The 22,944-nt window shown below is 54.7% G+C and overlaps 5 protein-coding genes across 5 annotated transcripts; 2 read left to right on the top strand and 3 right to left on the bottom strand.

Moving 5' to 3' along the window:
* Positions 1–681: 681 nt before the first annotated feature.
* CDEST_01033 (uncharacterized protein) lies at positions 682–2,669 on the bottom strand. The gene is made up of 4 exons (XM_062917192.1): positions 2,654–2,669; positions 2,432–2,601; positions 1,567–2,351; positions 682–1,512 (listed from the first exon to the last, which is right to left on the bottom strand). The coding sequence occupies exons 3-4, from the start codon at positions 1,894–1,896 to the stop codon at positions 1,114–1,116; spliced, it is 729 nt and encodes a 242-aa protein (XP_062773243.1). The 5' UTR covers positions 1,897–2,351; positions 2,432–2,601; positions 2,654–2,669; the 3' UTR covers positions 682–1,113.
* A 2,215-nt stretch (positions 2,670–4,884) lies between these two features.
* Positions 4,885–6,730, top strand: CDEST_01032 (Putative 2EXR domain-containing protein). The gene is made up of 2 exons (XM_062917191.1): positions 4,885–5,602; positions 5,678–6,730. Exons 1-2 carry the CDS (start codon positions 5,513–5,515, stop codon positions 6,509–6,511), a joined length of 924 nt encoding a protein of 307 aa, XP_062773242.1. The 5' UTR covers positions 4,885–5,512; the 3' UTR covers positions 6,512–6,730.
* A 789-nt stretch (positions 6,731–7,519) lies between these two features.
* CDEST_01031 (Putative CBS domain, chloride channel, voltage gated, chloride channel, core, CBS domain superfamily) lies at positions 7,520–10,645 on the bottom strand. The gene is made up of 6 exons (XM_062917190.1): positions 9,709–10,645; positions 9,506–9,658; positions 9,339–9,453; positions 9,197–9,288; positions 8,963–9,148; positions 7,520–8,912 (listed from the first exon to the last, which is right to left on the bottom strand). Exons 1-6 carry the CDS (start codon positions 10,627–10,629, stop codon positions 7,602–7,604), a joined length of 2,778 nt encoding a protein of 925 aa, XP_062773241.1. The 5' UTR covers positions 10,630–10,645; the 3' UTR covers positions 7,520–7,601.
* A 178-nt stretch (positions 10,646–10,823) lies between these two features.
* On the top strand, positions 10,824–13,191 carry CDEST_01030 (Putative neurochondrin). Its single transcript, XM_062917189.1, has 3 exons — positions 10,824–11,547; positions 11,599–11,905; positions 11,955–13,191. The coding sequence occupies exons 1-3, from the start codon at positions 11,126–11,128 to the stop codon at positions 13,164–13,166; spliced, it is 1,941 nt and encodes a 646-aa protein (XP_062773240.1). The 5' UTR covers positions 10,824–11,125; the 3' UTR covers positions 13,167–13,191.
* Positions 13,192–13,886: 695 nt separating this feature from the next.
* Positions 13,887–18,604, bottom strand: CDEST_01029 (Putative RNA recognition motif domain, nucleotide-binding alpha-beta plait domain superfamily). Its single transcript, XM_062917188.1, has one exon. It carries the CDS (start codon positions 16,649–16,651, stop codon positions 14,264–14,266), a length of 2,388 nt encoding a protein of 795 aa, XP_062773239.1. The 5' UTR covers positions 16,652–18,604; the 3' UTR covers positions 13,887–14,263.
* Positions 18,605–22,944: the final 4,340 nt, after the last annotated feature.

Raw genomic sequence — 22,944 nt, 5'->3', positions numbered from 1 at the left:
TGGGGAAATGTAAAGCTATCTGGCTGTGGACTAAACCACCCATGTGGGAGTGCTAGGTAGGCAAGTAGGTTAGTACCTTACGGATCCGGGAAGAGTACCAGGGGGTGGAGGCCGCTACGGAAGATTGGGCGGGATTCGTAGCCAGTCGGGGGAGGGAGGTCAGAGCGGTGTTCATCCCTTTTCCATCACACGTCCACAAGCATCCAAAAGCGTCCAATTTGGGTCTCGGGCCAATCGCGCCGCGTCAATCTCTTACGTTGTCGCCCGGCACTCCCTAATTAGCGCCCCGAGCCCTTAGGCTCAGTGTTGACCTCGCCGGTGGCTTGGAGGAGGCGTCTCACTGAAATTTGACTGGAGAAGATGCACTTGGCGCAACATCACGATGACTTGTCAGGGGGCCCGGTCTTTGGGTGGTCGAGACGCGCTACGTCCTTCGCTCCCCCACCCATCTAGATAGGTAAAGAGATGATATGGGGTTTGATCACCTTATGGACCTGGTGCCCGATTTGACTTCCGTACTCGACGACTTTACGAATGGAAGAAAGCCCCCAACATGTGTAGATCTTATCAATATCACCTATATGTCGATGCATTGACATGTCTGGCACAAGGTTTTCTTGTATTAAGATAGCTGGATTCATTGCAGTACTTTCGAACCTCCAAGTCATCGCAACTCTAAACCCGCAACCGGCCAGGGTCGACAATCCCTGGGCTAGCGAATCGTCAGCGTGGACTCGAGTGGCGACCTGTAGCGGTGATACCCTGGTGGCTGCTCGATTCACTTTGGTCGGCCTCCGACAGGGACGCCGGATGCGGCCTTAAACCACGACTGGCCTGGTGATGGAAGTGTCCAAAATGTGAGGTGTGTGTTGGATTTGGATCGACAACGGCATTTCCATTTTATGGTATTGGCCGGTGTTAGAACTGAAAGCACGAATATCTGTACAGCGCGCTCCCGGTTTGTCAGGCCCCATCCGTTTCCTTGTACCTCTTGTCCAGTGAGGGTGCCAATGTCCGTTTCCGGCGTCATTCTATTCGCTCGATCCGAACAGTAGGGCCCAACAAGGTGACATTTACGTCGAACGATCTCTTGCAAGCCTCAATCCACTCCCTTCAATGCTGTTCTCCTTCGATGTCGCGAACTGACGACGGTACTGGACTCCCAGACTTGCGTCGCTCCCGGGCTACCCTGTTGGTCCTGTTGACGTTCCTCTCAAGGATCGTCTGATACGCAGCAGCTCCCAGGATGATGACCTCGGTCGGGATGATCAGAACGGACAGGTAAAGGCCTACTTTGCTTTGCTTGCAAAGAGTGCCGAAATGTGGCCGCGTCAGCATCGCGACCTCTGACCAGCGGCAGCTCCAGCTCTGCAGGGTGTCGACCGTGATCGACGCGTTGATGCTGTAGAAGAAGGAAACAGCAATGATGGACACTATTAGTCCTACTGCCGGAGTCGCCACAGCCAGAGAATTGTGAATGAGAGTTTGACCACGCAGCTTTTTGATGTTAGTCTGAGTACAAGTGAGTACAGCTTCAAGCCTTTCTTGGGTGGGACTTTGACTAACAGATTGAACCCGGCTGAATACCAAGGACACTGTGTTGGCGATGATGAGGATTGAGCTCCCTACAACCAGTGCTACTGTTGGTCGCAGGTCGAAGGCATCTGGCCACAGCGGTAACAAGTAGTGGGCGGGAACGTGAGTGGCATCATAGACTGCCAGGGCGTCTGCCGAGACGCCGAGGACCGTTATGCTCGCAACGAGAGCCAGAGCGGTCAAGCTAACCCTCGCTGCATCAACAGCCTTCATAGCGCGGGCTTGGGCCGAGACGTGGACCTCTTCGACATCGATTTCAAAGTCCGAAGTGCGGGAGACGTTCTTGAGCTCGGAAGACATGGCAACGGAAAGATGGAGAAGGAGAAGAAGAAGACTGTCGATTCCAATAACTACAAGACAGCGAAGAAGGAACAACGAGCGCGGAGCAGCGTTTCCAGTAATAGTAAAGGGGCCTAACAGAAAAAGAGAAAAGGAACCGAGTCGGTAATATGGATTGGTATCTTGCCTCACAAACTGACGAAAAGAGGATTATCAGGCGTACAAATACAAAAGTCCACACTCGATACGCGCCCAAGTACCATGCCTGGACACGGCACGTAATCTTGCTCAAATCCGGGGACAGAAACCTCAGTCCAAATTTATCATGGCGAGCGTCGCGCCGATGCAAGATAGCCGCGCTTGCGACATGTCGGAGCCTTGAGATTGGAGATGATCAGGCTCCTGGAGAGCCGGGGGTGGCTTTGGATTGGCTAGGAGCCCGCAGATGTTGGTCGACTGGGTGGTCATCCCCGGCGCTTAAAGGCGGGAACATCAGCAACGGGACCAATGAGACGGCTTGGGTGCGCCTGGAATAAACCGGACCATGGATTCTTACTTGCCGGTCGTAGGCTGAACACAAATCGAGGGATACTGCAAGTCAGGGAGGGCACACTACACCTTTTGACAACATCCCCAGCAGTCGCCGTCATCGGGGGTGACCCGAAAAAGAAGCTCACGTCAAGCGGGATGTGGAGATGGGAAGAAATCCTAGCGGGTCGCCGACAACTGTGAATGGAGCCTCAGCTTACATACCTTAGGAGCACGTCACCTACCTTACCTAAGGTACGTAGGGGGATGTGGCTCGGCATCTAGCACGACGTTTGCCAGCTGGAACCCAACTACAGACAACGGCACACAAAAAAACAACCCAAGAGACAAATTACCATTGCGCCTGCTGCGTTCACCAGTTTTCTGCCCAGCCATCCTTCTCTGGCCGTTGTAGCGCTTTTCATTGATCACCAAACACATATGACACGTACGGACACGGGAGTTGCGAACACACGGGTACGGAAACTAAACGAGATATGACAGGCATGACATGCGGGTCAGTCGTTCGTAATGGGCACGAGCACTGCGACGTTGGCTGGGCTGTCATGAACACTCCATCCCCACGAAGTTGTGTCTCATTTCTGGGCTGCGACATGCAGCACGCACACAGCCAATGACGCTCTTGCCTTCCTAGAACGACATGAATGATTCCACATCACTAGGAGGCGCCTGAACGTCTGAATGACAGGGGATCAGACCCCCTCACCCAAAGGGTTAGGGAAGCAAAGCACCTGCGCTGCAGCGACAGGCTTGTAGGTGAGGCTGCCAACACCCTGCAGCCGGCTTTGGAGATCAAACCTGGGGACTGCGACTGGCAAAAAAAAACATAAAAAAATAAAAAAATCAGCCCTCAGCAAAGGGCGGGCTCGTCGGATTGGAAAGGCCGACAGCAAACAGACTCGAAGGCGTTCGGTCAGCCAGTAGAGGCCGAAGACTACTTTCGCTTTCGCGCCGCCACCATTCACAAAATGTTATCCAGTTTGCAGTCTCATCCCCAGTTAATTCTCTGAGTCGTCCTGGTTCTTGGCATCCGTCGGAAGAAACATTTGGTGTCCGTCGGGTAGGGCCGACCACTCCACAAGCCAATAAGTGCTAGTCCAGTGCTTAGTGGACGCCGAACATGACAAGCTGACACCAGCTTGCCTGGGACATTTAATTCCAACACACTACCAGACTTGATCCTCCACCTTTGAACGACGAATCCGGCATACAAGACTGAAGATCACCAGAGTAAGCGAGGGTTTAGTCGCTTGGCCTTCAACGTCCACTGGCCTGTGAAATATCAATCGAGCCATGCTCAGCATAGTGGACACCAATAGTTCTCGAGGTTGTCGACGGCAGCCAGAAAGACATGCATCCGTGCTCGGAGTTCGGCAGCCATAAACAGTGGGACTGATAGATCAGCTGTCAAGTCAATAGTAGCCAAGAGGTCAATGGGCCGTCTACTCTCACTTGAGGCCTTGCAGTGGCGATGGCATGAGAGCTCACTGCGGTACAGCTGCTAAGTCCGTCTCTCCGGTTCGAATGTCCCAGATGTCCCGGTTTGAGCCCGGTTACACACATCAAGATGCACCGGTCAGTCTATAACCCATGTTCTCCCATGACGGGTGAGATACCAATATGTTATGGCTTTCTGTACGGAGCCACATGAATATTTGAGGGGAGAGAGGAAAAGCGTCGAAGTTTTCTCACCAGCACCAGCAACAGCAAGGTTCCTCCGAGAATGCCATGCGACGCAATAAACTCCAAGAGTCGTTCGGGTCAATACGAACTTCGATTCCAGCTGAGATTGTCCATGGCCAAGCGAGGGATACGGCGCCAGAGAGCCACTCGAATTTGATGGTTCATCAAAGAGCCCCCGTCACAGACGGTAGCCTGAGAGTAGCTTGCAGCGGCCACCGAGACATCCCCTGCCCCGACCCCTGACCCCTGGACCAGCCCAACCCGCTGGAACCAACCACGCGCCCATCCCCCGTCTTTGCATCATGGAGGATCTACAGACGGACCACCTTACGGCCGGGACGGGTTTGCAGATTCCCTTCATTTTTCATTCAATATCTGAGAGACCAACCGGAGAATGGTTGGTGATTGGACAATTCTGCCAATTCTCCCGGCTGTAACCATACCCTCCACGCCAATACCTAACCTACAGTCACATGTGCCCGACCGGTCCGGCCCATCACATTAGCTCTGCACCCCTTGACTCGACTTCCAGACTGGCCCTGGGCTTGACGGCTTCCCTATGCTCGCTCTGTTCTCCCCCAGGTTCAATAACCAGCCTGGTCCCTCGCATATCTCAAACGCCATTGGCCCAGATACGGAGCGTCTTGATGGTCTGTACGAAGGCCTCGAAGCCTTGGCTCGTGGTCAACACTTTTGCGGTTCTGTCGCACACTATTATTACTGGCCATCCCTTGGGTTGACACACACCCCGCTCACGGCAGCGTTCTATACCGAGCATACTGTCGCCTCTAGGAAGTCTAACTTGAGGTACCTGTAGGAAATTGTCCGTCGGGAATCCTACGACCAGGAAGCATGAGTTTGCTTACCCCCCCCCCCCCCCCCGGTCACCCCGACCCGAGGCCTTGGGTTCTGGGCCGCCACATTTTCTTCTTTGGCACAGACGTAACTCACTGGGTGTGGGTGTGCCTGTGGCCGCCAAATAGTCATGATTCACGACATACCGCATGCCAACCAACTACTTTCTGCGCAGACGACCTTTTTCCCCCTTTAGGGTATCCGGTGACCTGGTTATTATGGGAGGAGAGCCGGGGCTGGGTATTTGTCAAAGAAGTCTAATGATGTCTCGGGCTGCCTTGAGGCCCTTTTGCGGGACTCAGGTTGGCAGGCATATCCTTTTATCCTTTGTCGTCGTTTGCCTGGGATGGCACTGGTAGCCGCGGCGCCGCGGTGATATAATAACCACTCACGCTTGCCACCGCCCCCCCTCCGACCTCCGTCATCATGTGTTCCGCACTGGCCCAGCAATACCTCGTTCGCTCCGGGATACTCTCATCTTACTCACCCTACTCGACGACATCTTGAACCCCTCAGCCCCGCCGTCGCCTCCCCGAGCTGCTTACGGACCATGACGCCCGCCACGATAACGCCCGCGCCGGGCAGACGAACGGACGGTCGCCTCGCGCAGGCCACGCTACCTAGGCCCCTGGACCACTTCGTATGTCTAGCTCCGTCGATCTCCCGTATAATCTTCATCACGCGGCCAGTCCCACGTTGACCGAAGCCATCACAGCATCTCTTCCCCAGACTGCCCGTAGAGCTACGCCTCAGGATCTGGGACTTCAACCTCCCGCAGCCGCGGGTCGTCCCCATCAGATGCGGCGCCAAGTCCCTCTCCTTCGCCTCCCACTCCCAGTCCCCGCCGCTGTCGACGAGCGGGTGCACCTCGTACACCGCCGTCCCCGTCAACCTCCACGTCTGCCACGAGTCCCGCCGCGAGGCCCTGGTATCGTATCGCCCCAGCTTCGGCATGACGCGCAACCCGGGCCAGATCTTCTTTAACAAGGCCCACGACGTCCTCTATTTCGGCGCCCGCGACGGCTACATGGCCTCTGAGGCCCAGTTTCTCACCGTCATGGCCCTCTGCGACCCCTCAGACCTCGCCGACGTGCGCCACCTCGCCATTAACGACTCCCTCTTCTGGGTCGACAGCACATATCAGTCGATGAGCGCCGCGAACCTGGCGGTCGAGGTCCTCAAGCAGGTCCGCTTGCGCATGCCGAGGCTGGAGCGGCTCGTGTTCGTGCCTCGCGACGAGAACCCTGTCTACGACGACCAGGTCGACCTGGTCCCGACAAACCCCCACGGCATGCTCGAGCAGCGGATGGCGAGGCAAATGGAGGCGGCCATGAGGGCCGTCTGCGGCCTCTTCCCAGACTGGATACCGCCACGCTGGTGCATTATGGCGCTCGGGACGGCGCAACCGGAGACCCAAGAACAGACGACTCATGTCCCTTCACCGTCGGGGTCCATCTCGGACTGTTTCATTCCTTGCTCCTTGCAAGGTGATGCAATGACGACGGCATCGTCTTGCGTGTTGAGAAGGGAGTGCTCTCCGCGTGCGTAGCCTTTCTTCAAGACGACGTGATGGGTCGGCCAGATTGCATTTCAAAGATACCCTTGGGCTGTTATCGGCGTTGAAGGTTTGGAAGAGAGGGAAAAAAGGAGTTAATGAAGAACCCATGTCGAAATCGGATGATATCTGCCGCGAGGGTTTTACGGTCTTGAAGAAGCTACATGTACTAACAAACAAAAGCTAAGTTTTGCGTTCAAAATATACCATGACCGTACTTGCATACCAAGCCGTGCGCGACGACGCTTCCGTCCGCAGCCTCTCCGATGTGTTCCGTGCAAAAGCCGACGGGTGGTGTTGCCCTAGGTTGTGTCAGTTGGTGTCGAGGTACGCGACCAAAAGGAATAAGGCCCCCTAATGTGCTTTCACAGGCATTTCCTATCTCGAGGCAGGTCTTGCCGTGGATACAGCAAGCAGAAAGGACCTCCGCCTCAAAGAAGCGCGTCCAGCAGTTATGCTCCCGGGAATGTGGACGGACATCCGAAAGCGTTTTCTCTTCACCTTGCAGCCTTTTGCGGTGCCGGCGCTCTTTTGAATTGACATCGGGGCCGATCTGCAGAGTTCATAACGGTGTCATTACTCAATGTGCTTCGGTCCAGGATGACGGGCCGATGTCAAACGGATCCAGTCAAGGTCGGCGAGACAAGAGAACACCTCCACCGGAACATCGCTCCGATAATCTCTCGAAGGAGGGCGTCGTGATGTCAATAGATATAAATTCGATGCTGACCAGGCCCAGAGTTCGTGTCGTCTTGTTGTGAATGCTCGCGACTCACAGCTTTGCCACCGTCGACGTGACGGTCGCACTGCCTACACCATGGTTACGATGATGTTGATCCAGGAAGGGTCGAGATTCTGCTTTCTACAAAAAGCCGCGGTCGACGTTACGGATCACTCAGCACACACACCCAATCACTTATAAGGCCAATAACAAAGGAAACATGCAGGCGGTCTTTTCTGACATTCCACGCTGAGGAGGGTTGCAGTAATCCCGGATAAAGGGAGGGATAATTATTCGGTCGTAAAAGATTCCATTTATGGCTGAGTAAAAAGTCGCATACTGGTCCTGTGATCATTTTCTAGCTTATAACATCGTTTCCCGTTCGTCTGCCGGACTGATACCATCCTCTTGCCCGTCATATCTCAGCAGACCCCTCTGCTCGCCGCCGCCGTCCTCTCTCGTGAGGCCGGTTTCGACACCCATGTCTCTCGGCAACCCGCTGGTCCGACGCGTCTCCTCCGCGCCATTGAGAACGTACCAAACGTCTTTCTTCGTCAAGAGACCCTGCAGGGCACCGCGGTCGCTGAAGAGGACGTAGCGCAGGCCAAGCTTCTGGAAGTAGCTTACAGTCAAGTGTAGGGTCGAACGGGACGTCATAGTGATGGGCGTCTGGTCCATCCACGGCCGGAGATCGAGCGTAGTGCGGGGGTCCGCGAGAGGTTGATGGGAGAAGAAAGCTTCAGTCTCCGGCGGAAGGGACCGTGGCGGCTGAGAGCACATTTGTAAGTTGTAGGTAAGTTCCGCTCGTGAAATGTACCCCAGCAGCAGAGCTTCGCGAGGGTCTGAGATGACTGGAAAGCCCCGGTAAGGGTGTGTGTCGAGAATATTATTGAGACTGCCAATGGTGTGACCTGTCGCTGTAATCACGACCAGATCCTCGATGCGAGTCATGATCTGGGAAGCGGGAATGTCTGGTATGACCACCTCCTCGCTGTTGTCTAGGAACGGGTACTCGTTAAAGTGAATCCAGGCTTCGTAAATGCCCTTCCGAGAGAACGCGTCCCCTACCCATTTCGAAATCATGACGGCAATCATGATAGGGAGAACATATGTCAAAGCTCCTGTTAGCTCAAACATGATGACCACGATGGAAACTGTCATGCGAGTGACTCCGGCGAGAGTGGCTGCTGCACCAATGATGGCATACGTCCCGGGGGTCACACACGGGACGTCTGGTTCGCATGAGGCAAAGGGGAAGAAGGCGGGGTGGTTCGTGACCCAAATCTCCATGATAATGCCTACCGCCCGGCCTGTGAGGGCACCGATGGCCATCGAGGGCAGTATGATACCAGCAGGCAGTTGGAGGCCAAAGGTGACGGTGGCCAGAAAGAACCCAAGAATAGCTCCGAAAATCAGGAGCACTATGGTCGGTGTTGATGCAGCTCCCGTCTTACAGAGGCCGATCTGGTCGTCAACGTACTTGGAGCACTCGACGAACAAATTCGATACAAGCTCCGAAGTTTGAAACTTCATGTAATGGTTTGGGTAGTTGATGAGTGCCGTCAGAAGGGCAATCGCGGCGACCTGGGTGATAGGTCCTGGCAGCCACGACGTGTTCTTCTTCCATCGAGCCACCGCCATATTGGCCTTGATGAAGAGACCGCCGTAGATTCCCTGTGATGTCATTAGCACAGCTCGAGGGTGGGTTGAAGGAGGAGGCTTACACCCAGGATGCCGAGCAGAACGAAGGGGATTAGCTCGAAGCCGTGCCAGATCGTGCTAAACTTGACCTGATACATGACGAGCTGGCCCGTTCGGAAAGGGTCAAATGCCTGGAGGACCACAGCTGCAGTCATGGCGCAGACAAAGCTTTGCCACATGGTTTTATCAGGGAAGTAGTAGGAGAGTTGCTAGAAATCGATTAGTCCAAGATACGGAGGGAAGCCGACATCACAAACTTCGAGACTAAACAAGACACCTCCAATCGGGGACCCAAAGGCAACAGAAATGCCCGAGGCAGCTGCCGCAGACAACACTTCTCTCTTCCGAGCTATTGATGTGTTAGCGGCGTGTGTATAATCCCATAGGCTGCCCACTCACCCTCGTTCTCGTTGACGTTCTTGAAGAGCTTGATGAACAGATTGGCACAACAGCAGGCAACGTGAACTAGAGGCCCCTCTTTGCCCAACCACATGCCGGATCCAACAGCAAGACACTGAGACGGTTAGTTGACACACCGAAGCAGCTGGAGCTGTGGCACACCATACCAAACCCAGTGACTTTGTGATTAAAGTCCAGCTGCCGAGAAACCTGCGAATGATAAAGCCGCCCAACACCGTCTTAATCTCGGGTATGCCGGAATGCTTGGCATACATCCCGTACTCCTTGACCAGTATGGCCGCCGCCGATGCCAAAATGACCTTTAAAAGAGTCAGATTACGGCGGTGAACAGTGGGGGCGCTATCCTTACCGAGAGAATGAGGAAGAAGAAATACTCTATAAACCATTTACCACCGGTCGAAGAAATTCCCAACACCTTGGCCCAAGGCGTCCAGCCGGCGCACTTGGATATTTCGTCGTAACCCCAACAGCAGAAGTTCTTGTTCAGATAGAACGCGCCGCCTTCTGGACCGCTCGAGCAGTAGCCCGTCTTCAGGTCGCCAAGCCAGTCGGTCGTGATATCGATGCCAGCGGCCACGGCTCCAGTGGCCATGCCTGTCAGAATCAAAATGACCCAGACTTCGCTGGAATCCAGAAGCTGCTTGAACAGCCCAAGCAGGCCATGCGCGCTCGAGTGCAGGACACGCAGACGCTGGCGCTCCTTTGTGTATTCGAAGATCCAATCGATAGCCGTCAGATCCTCATATCCCACTCTCCTGCCTGGTCCCTCAACGTACCAGTCCAACGGCGCGCCATCTTTGACGCTTTGGTTTGTATTGCCATGTGCGTCTGCTCTCCGAGGTGATCGATTGGGGTCTTGGGTCGGCGTTCGGACTCGCGGCGAGGAATTGGGGGTAGCCGTGCCCGACCGCGAGCCGGTGAAGGCAGACAAGAAGCGTCCCGGTGCTGAGAGAACGGTCTGCTTCTGTTTGCGCTTGAATGATAAGGGTTCCTCGAGGTCTTCGCGGATGGGATCTTCGGTCAGGACATCAGCGACGTCTTCGTCTTCGCTCCAGAAGTCCAGCTCGTCTCGGTCGGCGGGGTCGCTGTTGGCGCTGCTGCTGCTGCCGTTGTTCAGCGGATGCGACGAGGATGAGGCAGACGAATCATTGTATAGAGGACCGGCCATAATGCGAATCTGACGACCTTGACTCCCTGCGTCTTCAGATAATGGCCATCCTGTTGTCGTTGTCGTTCTCCTGACAGAGACGGGAACGGTATTAGCCCGCATCCAGAGCCCGGATGCCTGTTCGGTGAAGAGCCGCGCGTGGCTGACTTCGGTCGCAAGCTCGGACCTCTTTGCGGCCCGGCTTGGGGGGCTGATGCGACGCCGGGCGAGTAGCGCTTACAGGGGTCTTGAGCGCATCTGACAGTGGGGGTCCTCCTGCCACGATCTGGGTCTCCAGTATCTTCTACGCGGGGCAATTTTTCATGACAGCGTCATTCCAAAATCCGGTCTTGGCTTCTCATACTCACTACATCCCTTGCGCTCTTGATTTGACCACCTCTAATCCACGTGTCTCTTCTAATACAAACGACAATCAACGGTATTGTAAGGCCAATATTGCGGGGGGTGTGTATAAGGACGTTGCGGGCCTTTGAGTGCAGTTTTCCCACTTCGACAACGCCTGAAGCTCGACTTACACGCACCGTTTCATCTGCCTCACATGTTTGTTGGGCCAACATAGCTTTCACACAGCTGAGAAAACATCGAAGTATCCCAGACTATGGCCGAAGGAGTATCATCGGGGTCGGCCGGCCCTCCAACGCCATCCCACGCTCCTGACCCGGCGCAGGCAACACAGCAAACCGCATCACTCGATCAGATACAGAGTATGTTGAAGGCCAAGGATGATACCTCGAGGTTCGTTGGATTAGCACTTCTGAAAAGTCTACTCGACAACTCGGAAGAACTGCGTAATGACGCTGAGACCGTCTTGGGCCTCTGGGAGTCCATCTCCCCCAAGTTCCTGGATCGGCTGGTGAGGACAGGAATCTCGGCCCAGGCAACCCAAAAGGACGCGAAGAACATGATGGACCTCGCCGTGTCAGTGATTCATACCTTCACTTTACTTCTGCCCGATCAATCAAGGAGAGACAAGAGACTCGTCGGGAGACTGCCTCTTCTGGTCTCCAGCTTGCTTCAGAGGTACGTCAGCAAAAACTACTTACACAGCGTGGTGTGCTGACCCTTGAGAAGCTCAGAAGAGACTTCCAAACTTATCACACAAACAGTCCACACCCTCGTCACCTTTCCAGAGGGCGCCAAGGCCTTCTCCGAGGTTGACGATGTCAGTCCCTTGGTTGAGATAACGCCAAACAGCCCGTCGTCCCTCGAAATTTTTGCCTTTGCTTGGATCAATTGTATGGACCTGGCAGAGGACAGAACGATTTTGAAGACGAAAATAGATGGGACAATCCAGGCACTTATTTCAGCCTTTCACGGCACCGACGGCGTCACTTTCCTTGAGTTCCTCGGCAAATTTCTTCGGAATTCAGACCCCAAGGTAGTTATTCCGTCGAGACGATACATACAGCTGACTTACAATCAAATAGGCCCTCCCTCCAAGTCCGAAGTGGATCAAATCAGTCGTCGACTTCATCAAAAAGCTGCTCACCAGCAGGCCCACGCCAGAAGCCAGGAACGCCTACACCATCGCCGCTGCATCTTTGCTTGAGGTGTATCCTGCCGAAGCCTCGAAGCTTCTTTTCACCAGTGATGTGAAGGAAGATAAGCCGTTTTCTTACCTTTTCGTCACCCTCCTCCTCACCGATACAAGAGCCACCCTGCCACGACTTCTTGAGCTCCTCAATGATTCCATTTATCCAGCCATTGCACAGCGGTTGGGGTCAGCGTTTGATGTCACTACTCATTTCATTGGATATCTCGTGAGGAGTCTCGACGATGAGATGTCATCATCTTCAAATCTGATCATGCCTCCCGACTTCCTGCTCAAGATCCGTCGGACCATTTCGGAAGCCATGTCTCTTGCCATCGAGTTCCTACGAGACAGATGGGACGCGTCCGTGGCAGGAACTTTCGGACTGCACCCGGATTCGCGTACAAAGGAGACAGACACTTCCATGGGCAAAAGACTCACCATCTCCTGGGAGTCGAAGAAGGACACCATCCACGAAGACCCTCTCATACTCGCAGCCGTCAGAGCTCTGGCGCTCTGGCTTCGCGAAGATGACAACGAGCTTCTGAGGAAGGAAGCAGCGGGCTTGACAGATATGTTTATCGATCTTTACAACGCAAGCTCACCCGCAGGACTCGACTTCCGCTCCCCGGTCCTAGTTGGTCTGGAGGGCATTCTTACTGAAAAGGCAGGCCTGGAAGAGTTTTCCACGCACAACGGCTGGGAGGCTCTGACCAAGGACCTCCTGGGTATCCTCCAGCACACAGCGACGGCCAGTGACGAGAACGAGGCCGCGCGCGCCGTCCAGATTGTCCGCATTTTGCTACCCATTGTCGAGAGCGAGGTCACGGGCTCGAGGGAGGAGTGGATGGCCCTCGTCACCGCCGTGGCCGCCTGGGAGGCGCCTGAGGCCGAGCAACCACTCCTCGTTCAGGAGGCACAGGTTGCGGTCCTGCAGCTCTCGACTGCCCTACTTGTCGGGGCGACCGAGGGTATGAAGAGGCGGTACGTCCACTCCACCAGCGCTATCATGGGCATAGCTGCGCGGCTGGAGAAGCATGTGGGCGATGACCATCCCTTGAGAGAGTCCCTGGTCGATGTATTGCAGACCCTAGGTAGATTCCGCTAGCCGACAAACAATCAAACCCACACAAGCGCCGTCTGCTACGGCACCTACTTTGGTGCAACAATGGTTGTGTGACGGTGCCATGGCGCTCTAATTAAACTGGGCATCGAATTACCACATCATCGTGTCGTTGCCAGTCGGTTCCAGGCTCGGAGCCTCCTGGACATCCAAAGAGAGGGCTAATGGGACAAGAAAGATGACGGCCAATCACAGAAATCACCATGACCGTAAACATAAGAAGCTTTGGAAGTAGCATTTGTAGATATGCATGCGGCATCACAACACGTGAGGAGCATGTGTAGATACCAACTTGGGATAGGAGCATCGTGCTGCGGGAAACATGTAGGGTATCATCACACTGCTGCCAATAGTGGCGAGAAGTCAAACAGCAGGATATCATCATATCGTGCCTCGCATCCCCGTCATCCGACTTATGGGCGTGTGCTGGTAAAGATTAGCGACTTACGTTGACTTCAGCTCTAGAACCAAAGGAATCAATACCGCGATTCGATCCGTTCAACTGCGCCAAACTTACGCGTCTCAAACGCCTTCACATGGAAGTGTGACTGGTTTATGCAAACTAAGATTGGCTTGCATTTTTGTCCAGGGAAACCGATGCTTTTCCTGAACTGCGCTCTAATGGACATACATGCGGACGATGCTGCTCCGTAAAGACATCACCGCCTCCCTTCTGCTACTTCCGTTCTCCCGCCCCCCCATCCCTTAGGCTGTGCCTGTGCCTGTGCCTACACCCCTCATTTCCATTCCACGTTGGCGACAGATCGTGAGTGCCGTGTTCCAGGCCGACCATGCTCTGGTATCTGCTATGTTCGACCACAATCATATGCACGAAAGGGGGTGTGCCAAATTTTGTGTGGTGGTTTCCTCGCCCGTGATCTGGGGTTGGGAAAACAGCCCTAGACCACACTGCCAAACCGGCGATAAAATTATAGATGACAAGAACAAAAAAAAGATGAAAGTAGAAGCAAGAATCAAAAGGAAGAAGTGTAAAGACGTAAGATGCAATTACAACGATTAACCAATCTTTCCCCTATGTTCCTTTTGCATCATATGCCGGGGGGAGCAAACTGTCCGCTGCCTCAGTTGGCAACCTCTTCCTCGACCCACTGGTTCAAGCCACCCTGAATGGCCAGGCCGTAGCCAGCACCCATACCGCCGAAGCTCGCCTGGTACTGGTGACCGCGGCGCTCTCCCTCGTGGCCCGGGGGAGCACCGCCGTTGTCAAAACCAGGGTTCAGGGCAGGCAGGCTGACTGCGCGGTTGTGCTGGCCACGGCCGTTGCCAGGAGCCAGGAGACCGCCAATGGTGGTGGGACCGGGGCCGGACGCGCTTTGGGGGTACCCGTTCGAGATGCTGGCCGATTGCTGATGGCCCGAGATAGGTCCCTGTGACTGCATGTCGATGGACAGCTCGCTAGGCGACGACTGCGCAGTGCCGAACAAGGCCTGTTGCTGAACAGCAAGCTGCTGGTGCTGATGGTGCTGCTGATGCTGAGCCTGCTGGGAGACGTGGTTCAAATACATCGTCAAGGGGTGGTTGTTCGAGTTGAACATCGTCGCCGACTGCTGGGGCGTGTTGCCGTTGGTGGGTGAGCCCGAATTCTGCGAGCCGTTGGGGGGCGGCGACGAAACACCATCGGTGCGGGGAGATTGTGCCTGCTGCTGGAGCTGACGGGGCGCGTTTCCACAGCGGTCCTTGCCGAAATTGACCTTAAACTTCTTGTACTCGTCCTTGCTTCGCACAGCCTCGATAGCCTTGATGGCGTTGGCAATGTTGGTGAAGTTGACGAACGCGCAGCTCTTCTCCCTCAAGGTGTTTACCAGCTCGATTTCGCCGTACTCGGAGAAGTCCTGTCTCAGTCGCTCTTCAGTCCACGTCTCATCCAAGTTGCCGATGTAAACATTGCGAGAAGCTCCTCCGCTGACAGCAAGGGCGATGGCAGGCGGGAGTGCACCAGAGTGCTTGCCCCAGCCAATCTTCAGTCTGCGGTTATGGATCATCAAGCCTTGCAAGTTGCTCAGGGCATAAAAGGACGCGGCGGCCGTGGGGTCAATGAAGGTGACGAAGCAGATATGCTTGTCAGGGATGTAACGGATATGGTGAAGAAGACCACCACGGACGACGTTGCAAATCTCCTCAATCGTCGTCTCTGGGTGAATATTTCCCAGGTAGATAGTACGGTTTCCGAGGTTGTTGATGCCACCGGCGGTGGTCGCAACGGCGGCCGCGGCAACGGACTGCTGAGCCAGAGCGTTGGAGATGACATCACGGTCTGCACCAGTGAGCATGTGCGCATAGCCAGGCGCAATACCGAGGTATTGAGCGGCGTTCTGCTGTTGCGTCTTCGAAACGTAGGCGCATCGATCCTTGCCATAGTAAACACGACGGGGGGCCTGCCACTTGGGTTCCTGGGGAAGTTGAGAAACTGCCTTGATCGCATTGGCGATGGACAGGAAGTGAATGAAGGCAATGCTCTTCTCGCGGACAATCTTGACCGTGTCAATGGCACCGAACTTTCCAAGGTCCTCGCGGAGCTCCTCCTCAGTAATGTCCTCCGACAGGTTGCCCAAGTACACGTTGCGAGAAGCACCGGACTGCTGGACTGCCAACGCCACCGAGGTGGGAACCTGGCTAGGCTTGCCCCAGCCGACCTTGATATCCTGACCCTTGATGCAGAGCTTTTTCAAGATGGCATCAGAGTGGAAGTGGGTAGCCGAGCTGGCGTCGAGGAACGAGATGAAAGCGCAGTTCTTGTCAGGAAGAAGACGAACCGACTCGATTTGTCCGCTGCGAACATGACCCAAGATCTCCTCGGCCGACGTGTCAGGAGGGATGTTGCCGAGGTAGACGGTGCGGCTGGTACCAGTGACCATTCCCGGGCCCATGGATACGGGCGAGCTGGGCTGCATGGGGATCTGCATGTTGTTAAAGCTGCCGCCGGTGGGGGACTGTGGCTGGAAGAACTGGGGAGCGCCATAGGTCGATGGAGAGACCATTGCCTGGTACTGCTGGGGAGACATGTTCTGCTGGATAGGGCTCTGCATGCCGTTCTGGTGGTGCTGCTGCTGGCTCTGCTGCTGGGCCTGCTGGAAGCTCTGGAGGTTTTGGAACTGGGGGCTAGCAAAGGCGGCGGGGGTTCCAGGCTGGAAGGGGCTCCCGAGAAGCAGCTGGGAGGGAAGTAGAGGAGTGAACTGCATGTCGAAGGCGGTGCCAGGGGTGGCCATGTCGGCGGCGGAAGGAGGAGCCTGCTGGAGCTGGAGCTGGTGCTGGTGCTGGTTCAGGGGCTGAGTGTTGATGGTTGGGATGTTTCCGCGGCGAGGGTGCCTGTCGGCAAAACCAGAGATGTTGGAAGTGAAGGCTCCGTGAGAGAAACCAGTTTCGCTGTTCGAGGGCTTGGAAGCATGGCCGAAACGGTTTCCAGGAGCACTGGAGCCGCCCTGGCCGACGGGTCCTTGGATTTCCTGCATCCCGAGTAGATGCGGAGGGACAAGGTTGTCCCGACCGACTTGAGATAGAACCGCCGTTTTGAAGGATTAGACGTGCCCCGAGCAGGCACGAAGAATCGGAGATGGGCGCGTTGGAATGCCACGGGACTCTATGAGCACCGTAGGTTCAACGTGTTATTGGATGGGTCTCAAATCTGACCAAGGGACGGTGCCAAAGTCTAAGACACGAGCGGAGCAATACCGATTTTGACAGCTTTGAAGACGAAGCCAGTTATCGCTGAGCCCAAAGAACCTGGTGGCGAAGGGGCCTCCAGCCAATGTTGAGCAATGCGAATTAGATAGTCGAAGGGGCAATTGCTGTCCAAAAAAAAAAAAAAAACCCCAACAGATCTCTTCACAGCAACAGCGTAAGGTGACCGTGTTGTCGGGATCTGTGTAGCGCGAACAACAAAAGCAGCCAGTTGTTGCAGTATGTTGTCGAAGTTGATATTGAGCTACCGTTCGGCGAGCGAGCGTCGGGGATTCGGATCGATTCGGTATTGAGATCGGCGGTGAGACGGATCACTCCTTGCAGGTAGACCAGAAGATGGTCAAAGAATTATAGACGAAGGATATACAGGCAAGGAATGTGCAAGCCAATTTGAAGTATGGTTCAATACGGCAACGACGGTAACGATCGCATAGGCCAGGTGTAGTCGGCAGCAGCGACAAGCGGATTGACTGCAAGGGTAAAGAATAGAAGATGAAGAATAAGGATGAGGGCGGGCGGAGAGGAGGAAGAAGATGTAGGTACGAGGGGGAAGATAGCGTAGGTGAAGAGGAGAAAAGGGAGTAGAAGAAGAAGAAGAAGAAGAAGAGGTGCGGTTGAGAAGGGGTTAGAGTCGGATGTGGAGAAGACGAATAGGAGGGAGAGAGAAGCAAGGTTAGGTAACAAGAATAGGAGCAGGGTAGGGCCAGTAAGAGAAGGAGGGAAGAAGGAAGGAAGGCTAGAAAGCTCGAGGAAGCGAGGGTGAGAAGGTGAGAGAATGAGAGGAACACGCGTAGGTAGACGGAGGAGGAGGATGAGGGAAAAAAAAAGATAAAAAATAAAATAAAGACGTGAGCGAAGGCAGGAAAGCGGAGTGAGGAGGAGTAAGGTAGCCAAAGGTGAGGTAAGGGTAGCAACGCCAGGACAGAAGAGCAAGGACTCCAAGGAGAGAGAGGGCGTCTGGTGGACAGTGGGAAGGGCAGGAGAGTGGACGGGGGGTTCGTGTAGGCGGTAGATTGCCCAAAAGGGTCAGAAGTAGAATTGGCTGCGCTAAGTTTAATGAGACCGGCCAGGGATTGCAGCAAGAGAACCCACTCCCCAAAGCCCACAGGCACCACCGTCACCCACACTGGCTGTCCACCGTCCACAGCAGGCAAGCAGGGAGGATGGATGGGTTGTGGACATTGGGCACGGAGGAGCTGTGTTGTGTTGTATCATCGGATTGCACGGCGTGCAATTGATCGGTTCTTCCTTTTGTTACAGCGACTCACGGTTCATCAGACTGACGTTTGCGGACACTCACACACACACACACACACACACACACACACACACACACACACACACACACACACACACACACACACACACACACACACACACACACACACACACACACACACACACACACACACACACACACACACACACACACACACAGAGAGAGAGAGAGAGAGAGAGAGAGAGAGAGAGAGAGAGAGAGAGAGGAAGAGAGGAAGATAGGGAGATGAACCAAAGTTTCGTTGTCTCTCATTATCTTGGCTGAGTCTATTATTGAAAAGGAAAGGGGGGAAGGGCAAAGGCAAATGGATGGATGGATGGATGGATGGGGGCACATGTTCATGTGCTCTGTCTGTGCTTTGGGATGGCACCATGACCAAACTGCCAAATGTACCTATCCATCTATTCGTTTGTAGGTAGCTATTTCTTTACGTTGTGTACTGCTCCCTCCGGTCCATTCATCCAATTCAATTTGCTCGCTCCCGACTGTCCGGCGCTTTCCGTACCAGTTGACCCGTAGCTTGATTTTGCTTCGCCTCCATTCATGTTGTTCTTCATTATGTGCTCATCTTCCGAGGCTCAGCTGGGTCCTGAGTAGCAAGAACCTGAGCCTATCCGTACACCACAACGGGAACTCGATACCGTCCGGCTGCGTGGGTGGGTGTTGTCTCTTTGCCCCAGATCACCGAGTCCAAGCCTCTCTCTCTTCCTCCCTCTCTTGACCTGACGGTAGGATGACATTTGCCTAGGGAGTGCGGTCCGACCTGAGCTGCCGTTGCAGATTCCATGTAGTTCAAGGACCGTCCGTCTGTCTATGGTCATCTTTGGGTCGCCTCGTCTCGTCAACGTACAAATGCCAGAACCAACGCCCCTTTCTCGGCTCGCATAAGGGTATTTTTCGTTGGAAGTATCCGTAACGCGTCGAAGATACTTTCAACGGCATGATGGCCCCTTCTGGGCAACCTGCACGGTTGCAGTATAGGAAGGGGGGCTTGAGAGGAGGGAAAGGGGTGCGCCAAAACATGGGGGAGGCCAATAAGACGAGTCATCTTAGCTCCAAGTACCTTTGCAACTGACAGTGGGGGACGAGGATGAGCTTGCTGTACATTGGCAATGTAACGGGGGGTACGGGGCTACTGGAGGGGACGGACGGAACGAAAGGGGACTAAGCGAACTTGTCCGACACCTGAGGATGCCGGTACGTACCGAGCGCGGCAGCATCTTCCTGGCTTTTTAGGCCATCTGCACAAATATATCAAAGTCCTCGCAAGGTATGTCTGTCCCTACTAGGTACTTTCATACCGCTCTCCATTGTGCATAAGCCAGCTCATATTCAGGACGCTGCGGTACCCCCGATCTTCAGGGCGAGATGGCTGCAGGCAACTGCAAAGGACAACGCACCAATAACTGGCAGATACAACCGTCTGCAACTTGATTGGATCAGCGCAATACAACGAGACATGTAGAGTACCTGACTTGTTCTTGTCTAGCCCCCGAGCCTGATCGAGACTCACCATCGGTAGCAAGCCGCTATCGTCTTCTAGCCAGTTGCGCGGCGGGTAGGGCCAACCAACCGTCATTTCTCGCCAGCCACACCCACGTTCCAACATCGACCGTCATGGGGGTGTGTTAGCGTTCGTCGTGCCACCATCTGCTGCTCTACCGGCTGGCTTGGTTGCGAACGAGGGGGCAACTAAACGTGCTCATTCTCTCATTTGCTCGCTCGTTTACCCTCCTCCCCTGGACGATGCAGCTAGATCAGAGTGATTTTGTCAAAACTTTGAACGAGATGAGTTGCTTGCACAAGACTCTGGATCGAGCACTATCTACACTAGTCACAATCTCGGATTCTTGGTCCCCGTCACATTTTCCTTCGTTTAGGAGTGGTGAATGAAGAAGCCGAATCTTTGCCCAGTCAATTATTTCCATTCATACGATACTTCGATTTTCTAGTCCTGACCGTTCACGTGAAGAGATTTGAATAGCCTCTACGTCCCCCTGTCTGGTCCCCTTTTTTATGCCCCCTCGTTCGATTCTGCCCCCCTTTGGGGGCCTTTGGGAACCAAATCCCCCATTCCCAACAGCGTCAACAATGTCGAAACAGAACCTTGCTCCATCTCCCATTTACTTGGTTCGATGGTCTATGTGGCTGAGGAATCGTCTGCTTCAGCCCCGTTGGTTTTCATGCTGGCCATTGCTGCGTACCTAGGGGCTCAACTACTCTGGGTCTTACAGATGTGCTCTATCCCCAAGGCCCCGGATCATGGACAGAAGCCGCTTCAGACTTTCAACCACCTGGATGGAGAGATGTTGTGCTTTCTGCACAGCCAAAATGCGGACATTGCATTTCAATCGACCGGGGGGATTCCTTTGCGAGATGTCTCCCAGTCCCAGCTCGTCCCCCTCCACCATTGGCCCGTCGTGCACCAAATGCACATGAACATGTACTTTACAGCTCGGCACATACGATGGGGTACTTTGGTGGTACATCTCATGTCGGCTTCTCTACGATGTATGCGGGTAGCACCTGGGTCATCCTGCTCTCCACCTAGCCCCTTCCAGCCAGTCATCCCTACCTTTCCCCCTTGCCTCCCACCTGGCTGACAGGCATAGCCAGGGGATGTTACCGCCTTTTCTGGCTTAGTGTGTCCCCTTCTGAATGGCTCCCCGATCCATCCTTCAAAGGCTGGTCTATCAAGTTCCCCACCCAAACTGAGCGAACGCTGACAGCCGCTGAACAGGTTCAATTCCCCTGAGCCTCGACTCGCTTCTGTCCGCCATTTGTTGCAGAACGCTAGCCTTAGAGGGCTCGGGCAGGTCTGTCTGTCTGTGTCATCCCTCAAGGGCTGCGGCTCATCTCATCACGACGTGCTGCTGTCTGCATCTAGACAGCACAGCATCCAAGGCGCCATCTCTGCTGCCGCCGTCGCCGCCGCACCTCCCGGACCAACCCATCGTCGTTCACTCGTTCACTCATCCCCCATATTGGACGCATTGGACCCCTCTCCCTTCGCAACCTAGGCGCTGCAGCAGCTGCAAGCTCCTCTTGTCCCGCAACGAATCTGAAAGCGCTGATGAGTATATTGAAATTGCATCAGCTACAACCCAATCTTGCCCACTACGCGTTTGGACTATCGCACTGCCCATCGCTCTCTCGGCTCTATGCTCCCCACAAGGCTAGCATAGATCACAGTTCTACTCCACGTCTCGAATCGTCAAAGACATCGTCGTGCCGGCCATGCCCTACAGGTAATAAGGTGTACGGCACTTGTCATTCCACCCCGCGGTCTATTTCGGAGTGCAGACCGGACAGGCTACGGACGCTCTCCTACTACTTTATCCGTACACTTGTACACATGGGCTGGTGAGCGGTTGCACAACGCCAACAACGTTGTCCTCGCCGGCTCAACTGGATGCACGATGCAAGTCACGGGGCACAGGAAACGGCTCGCCCAGGGAGGCGGTGTTGTTCCATGCAGTGCGGCTGCTGCATCTGTGCCCCAAGATGTCAAACCCTCACCCCCCCGGTGCTTCCACAAATGTCGAGCTGTTCAGATGAAACGCGGTTGCAATGAGCCTGGAGCTCCTCATTGAAAATACCTGTCACGGGAGCTTTGGAAAAACAATAGAAGCTCACGTCGAATTGGACATACCGCCACAAGTTACAGCAGAAACAAAAAGAAAAGCCAAGTTTGGACACACAATCCAGACGGCGAAAAACCTTGGCACCAAACGTCGCCAAGGAACGGCCGGGTGCTGAACCACCTGGCCGCCCGGAACCGCACGCGATCGCCTCCTTGACCTTTCAAGACGCAATACGAGCTCACCACTACCCAGTGTGTTTGTCATTCGGCCTGCCTCACCCTAAAACCTAATACATCTGTCGAGTCCGACCCGAAAAGCCCACACTGCTCTATGCGGGACGCGCCTTCGGCACCATTCTCAGGGCTTGTCAAACACGGGGTTACAATCCACACTTCATGTGGTGAACAACGAACTACTAAGGTACATTAGAAAGGAGAAGCCCCTGGTTTGGTTTCTGTGCCTTACATAGCCGCGAAGTAGCGGACAATACGGCCGGCATAGATGGCACCAACGCATGCGCCTAACCCAAGCACAACGGCCATGCTCTCCCTACCTGCCTAGGTAGGTAAGGGTACCTCAATCACTCCATGTCGGTACAGTGCACAACCCGTAACATCAAGACCGCTTTGATCCGCCCTGCATCAAGCCATTCCTCATCTAACTGGTTCACTTATCGAATCATTAATAGGCCATGGCATACTGTGTACCTCCCTTTTCCGGGCAAACCCCCTGATCTACATTCTTTCTGAGATACAAACAACCCACGCCACACCGTTGGAGCTGTAAAGGGCCGGAAAGCGCCGTTGAGTCAAGATCCTGGGAGCCAACCGCTTCTGCACCTCGCACCCATCAGCTGCTGCGGCAGCATCAGTTCTGCGAGGGTTGAGTTTAAGCTTCAGAGATGGTTCCGTCTACTGCTGCTACGCTGTCGTCTCCTTGGGGTATTTGGACGTTGGGCCTTGTCGACAACCCTTGTCGACCTTGAACGCCCTCCCAACGGCCCCGATCTCTGCTACTGTAGGGGCGCACCTGGCAGGTTTCCCCGCCATCTGGTCAATTGACTGTGCCAGCCATGTCGGCCTGCAGCATCGTGAATCATGTGCACGCAGCAAAACGTACCCGCCGCTCGGTTCGTCGTCTTGGACCTCCAGTGTTGTAGCCGACTGTTGGGCCCCCTTCCCGCAAGAATGTCAATGCGCCC

The sequence above is a fragment of the Colletotrichum destructivum genome, chromosome 1, assembly GCF_034447905.1.
Source record: "Colletotrichum destructivum chromosome 1, complete sequence".
NCBI classification, from domain to species: domain Eukaryota; kingdom Fungi; phylum Ascomycota; class Sordariomycetes; order Glomerellales; family Glomerellaceae; genus Colletotrichum; species Colletotrichum destructivum.
Note: the sequence above shows the minus strand (reverse complement) of the source record. Positions and strands in the feature narration are given on the sequence as shown.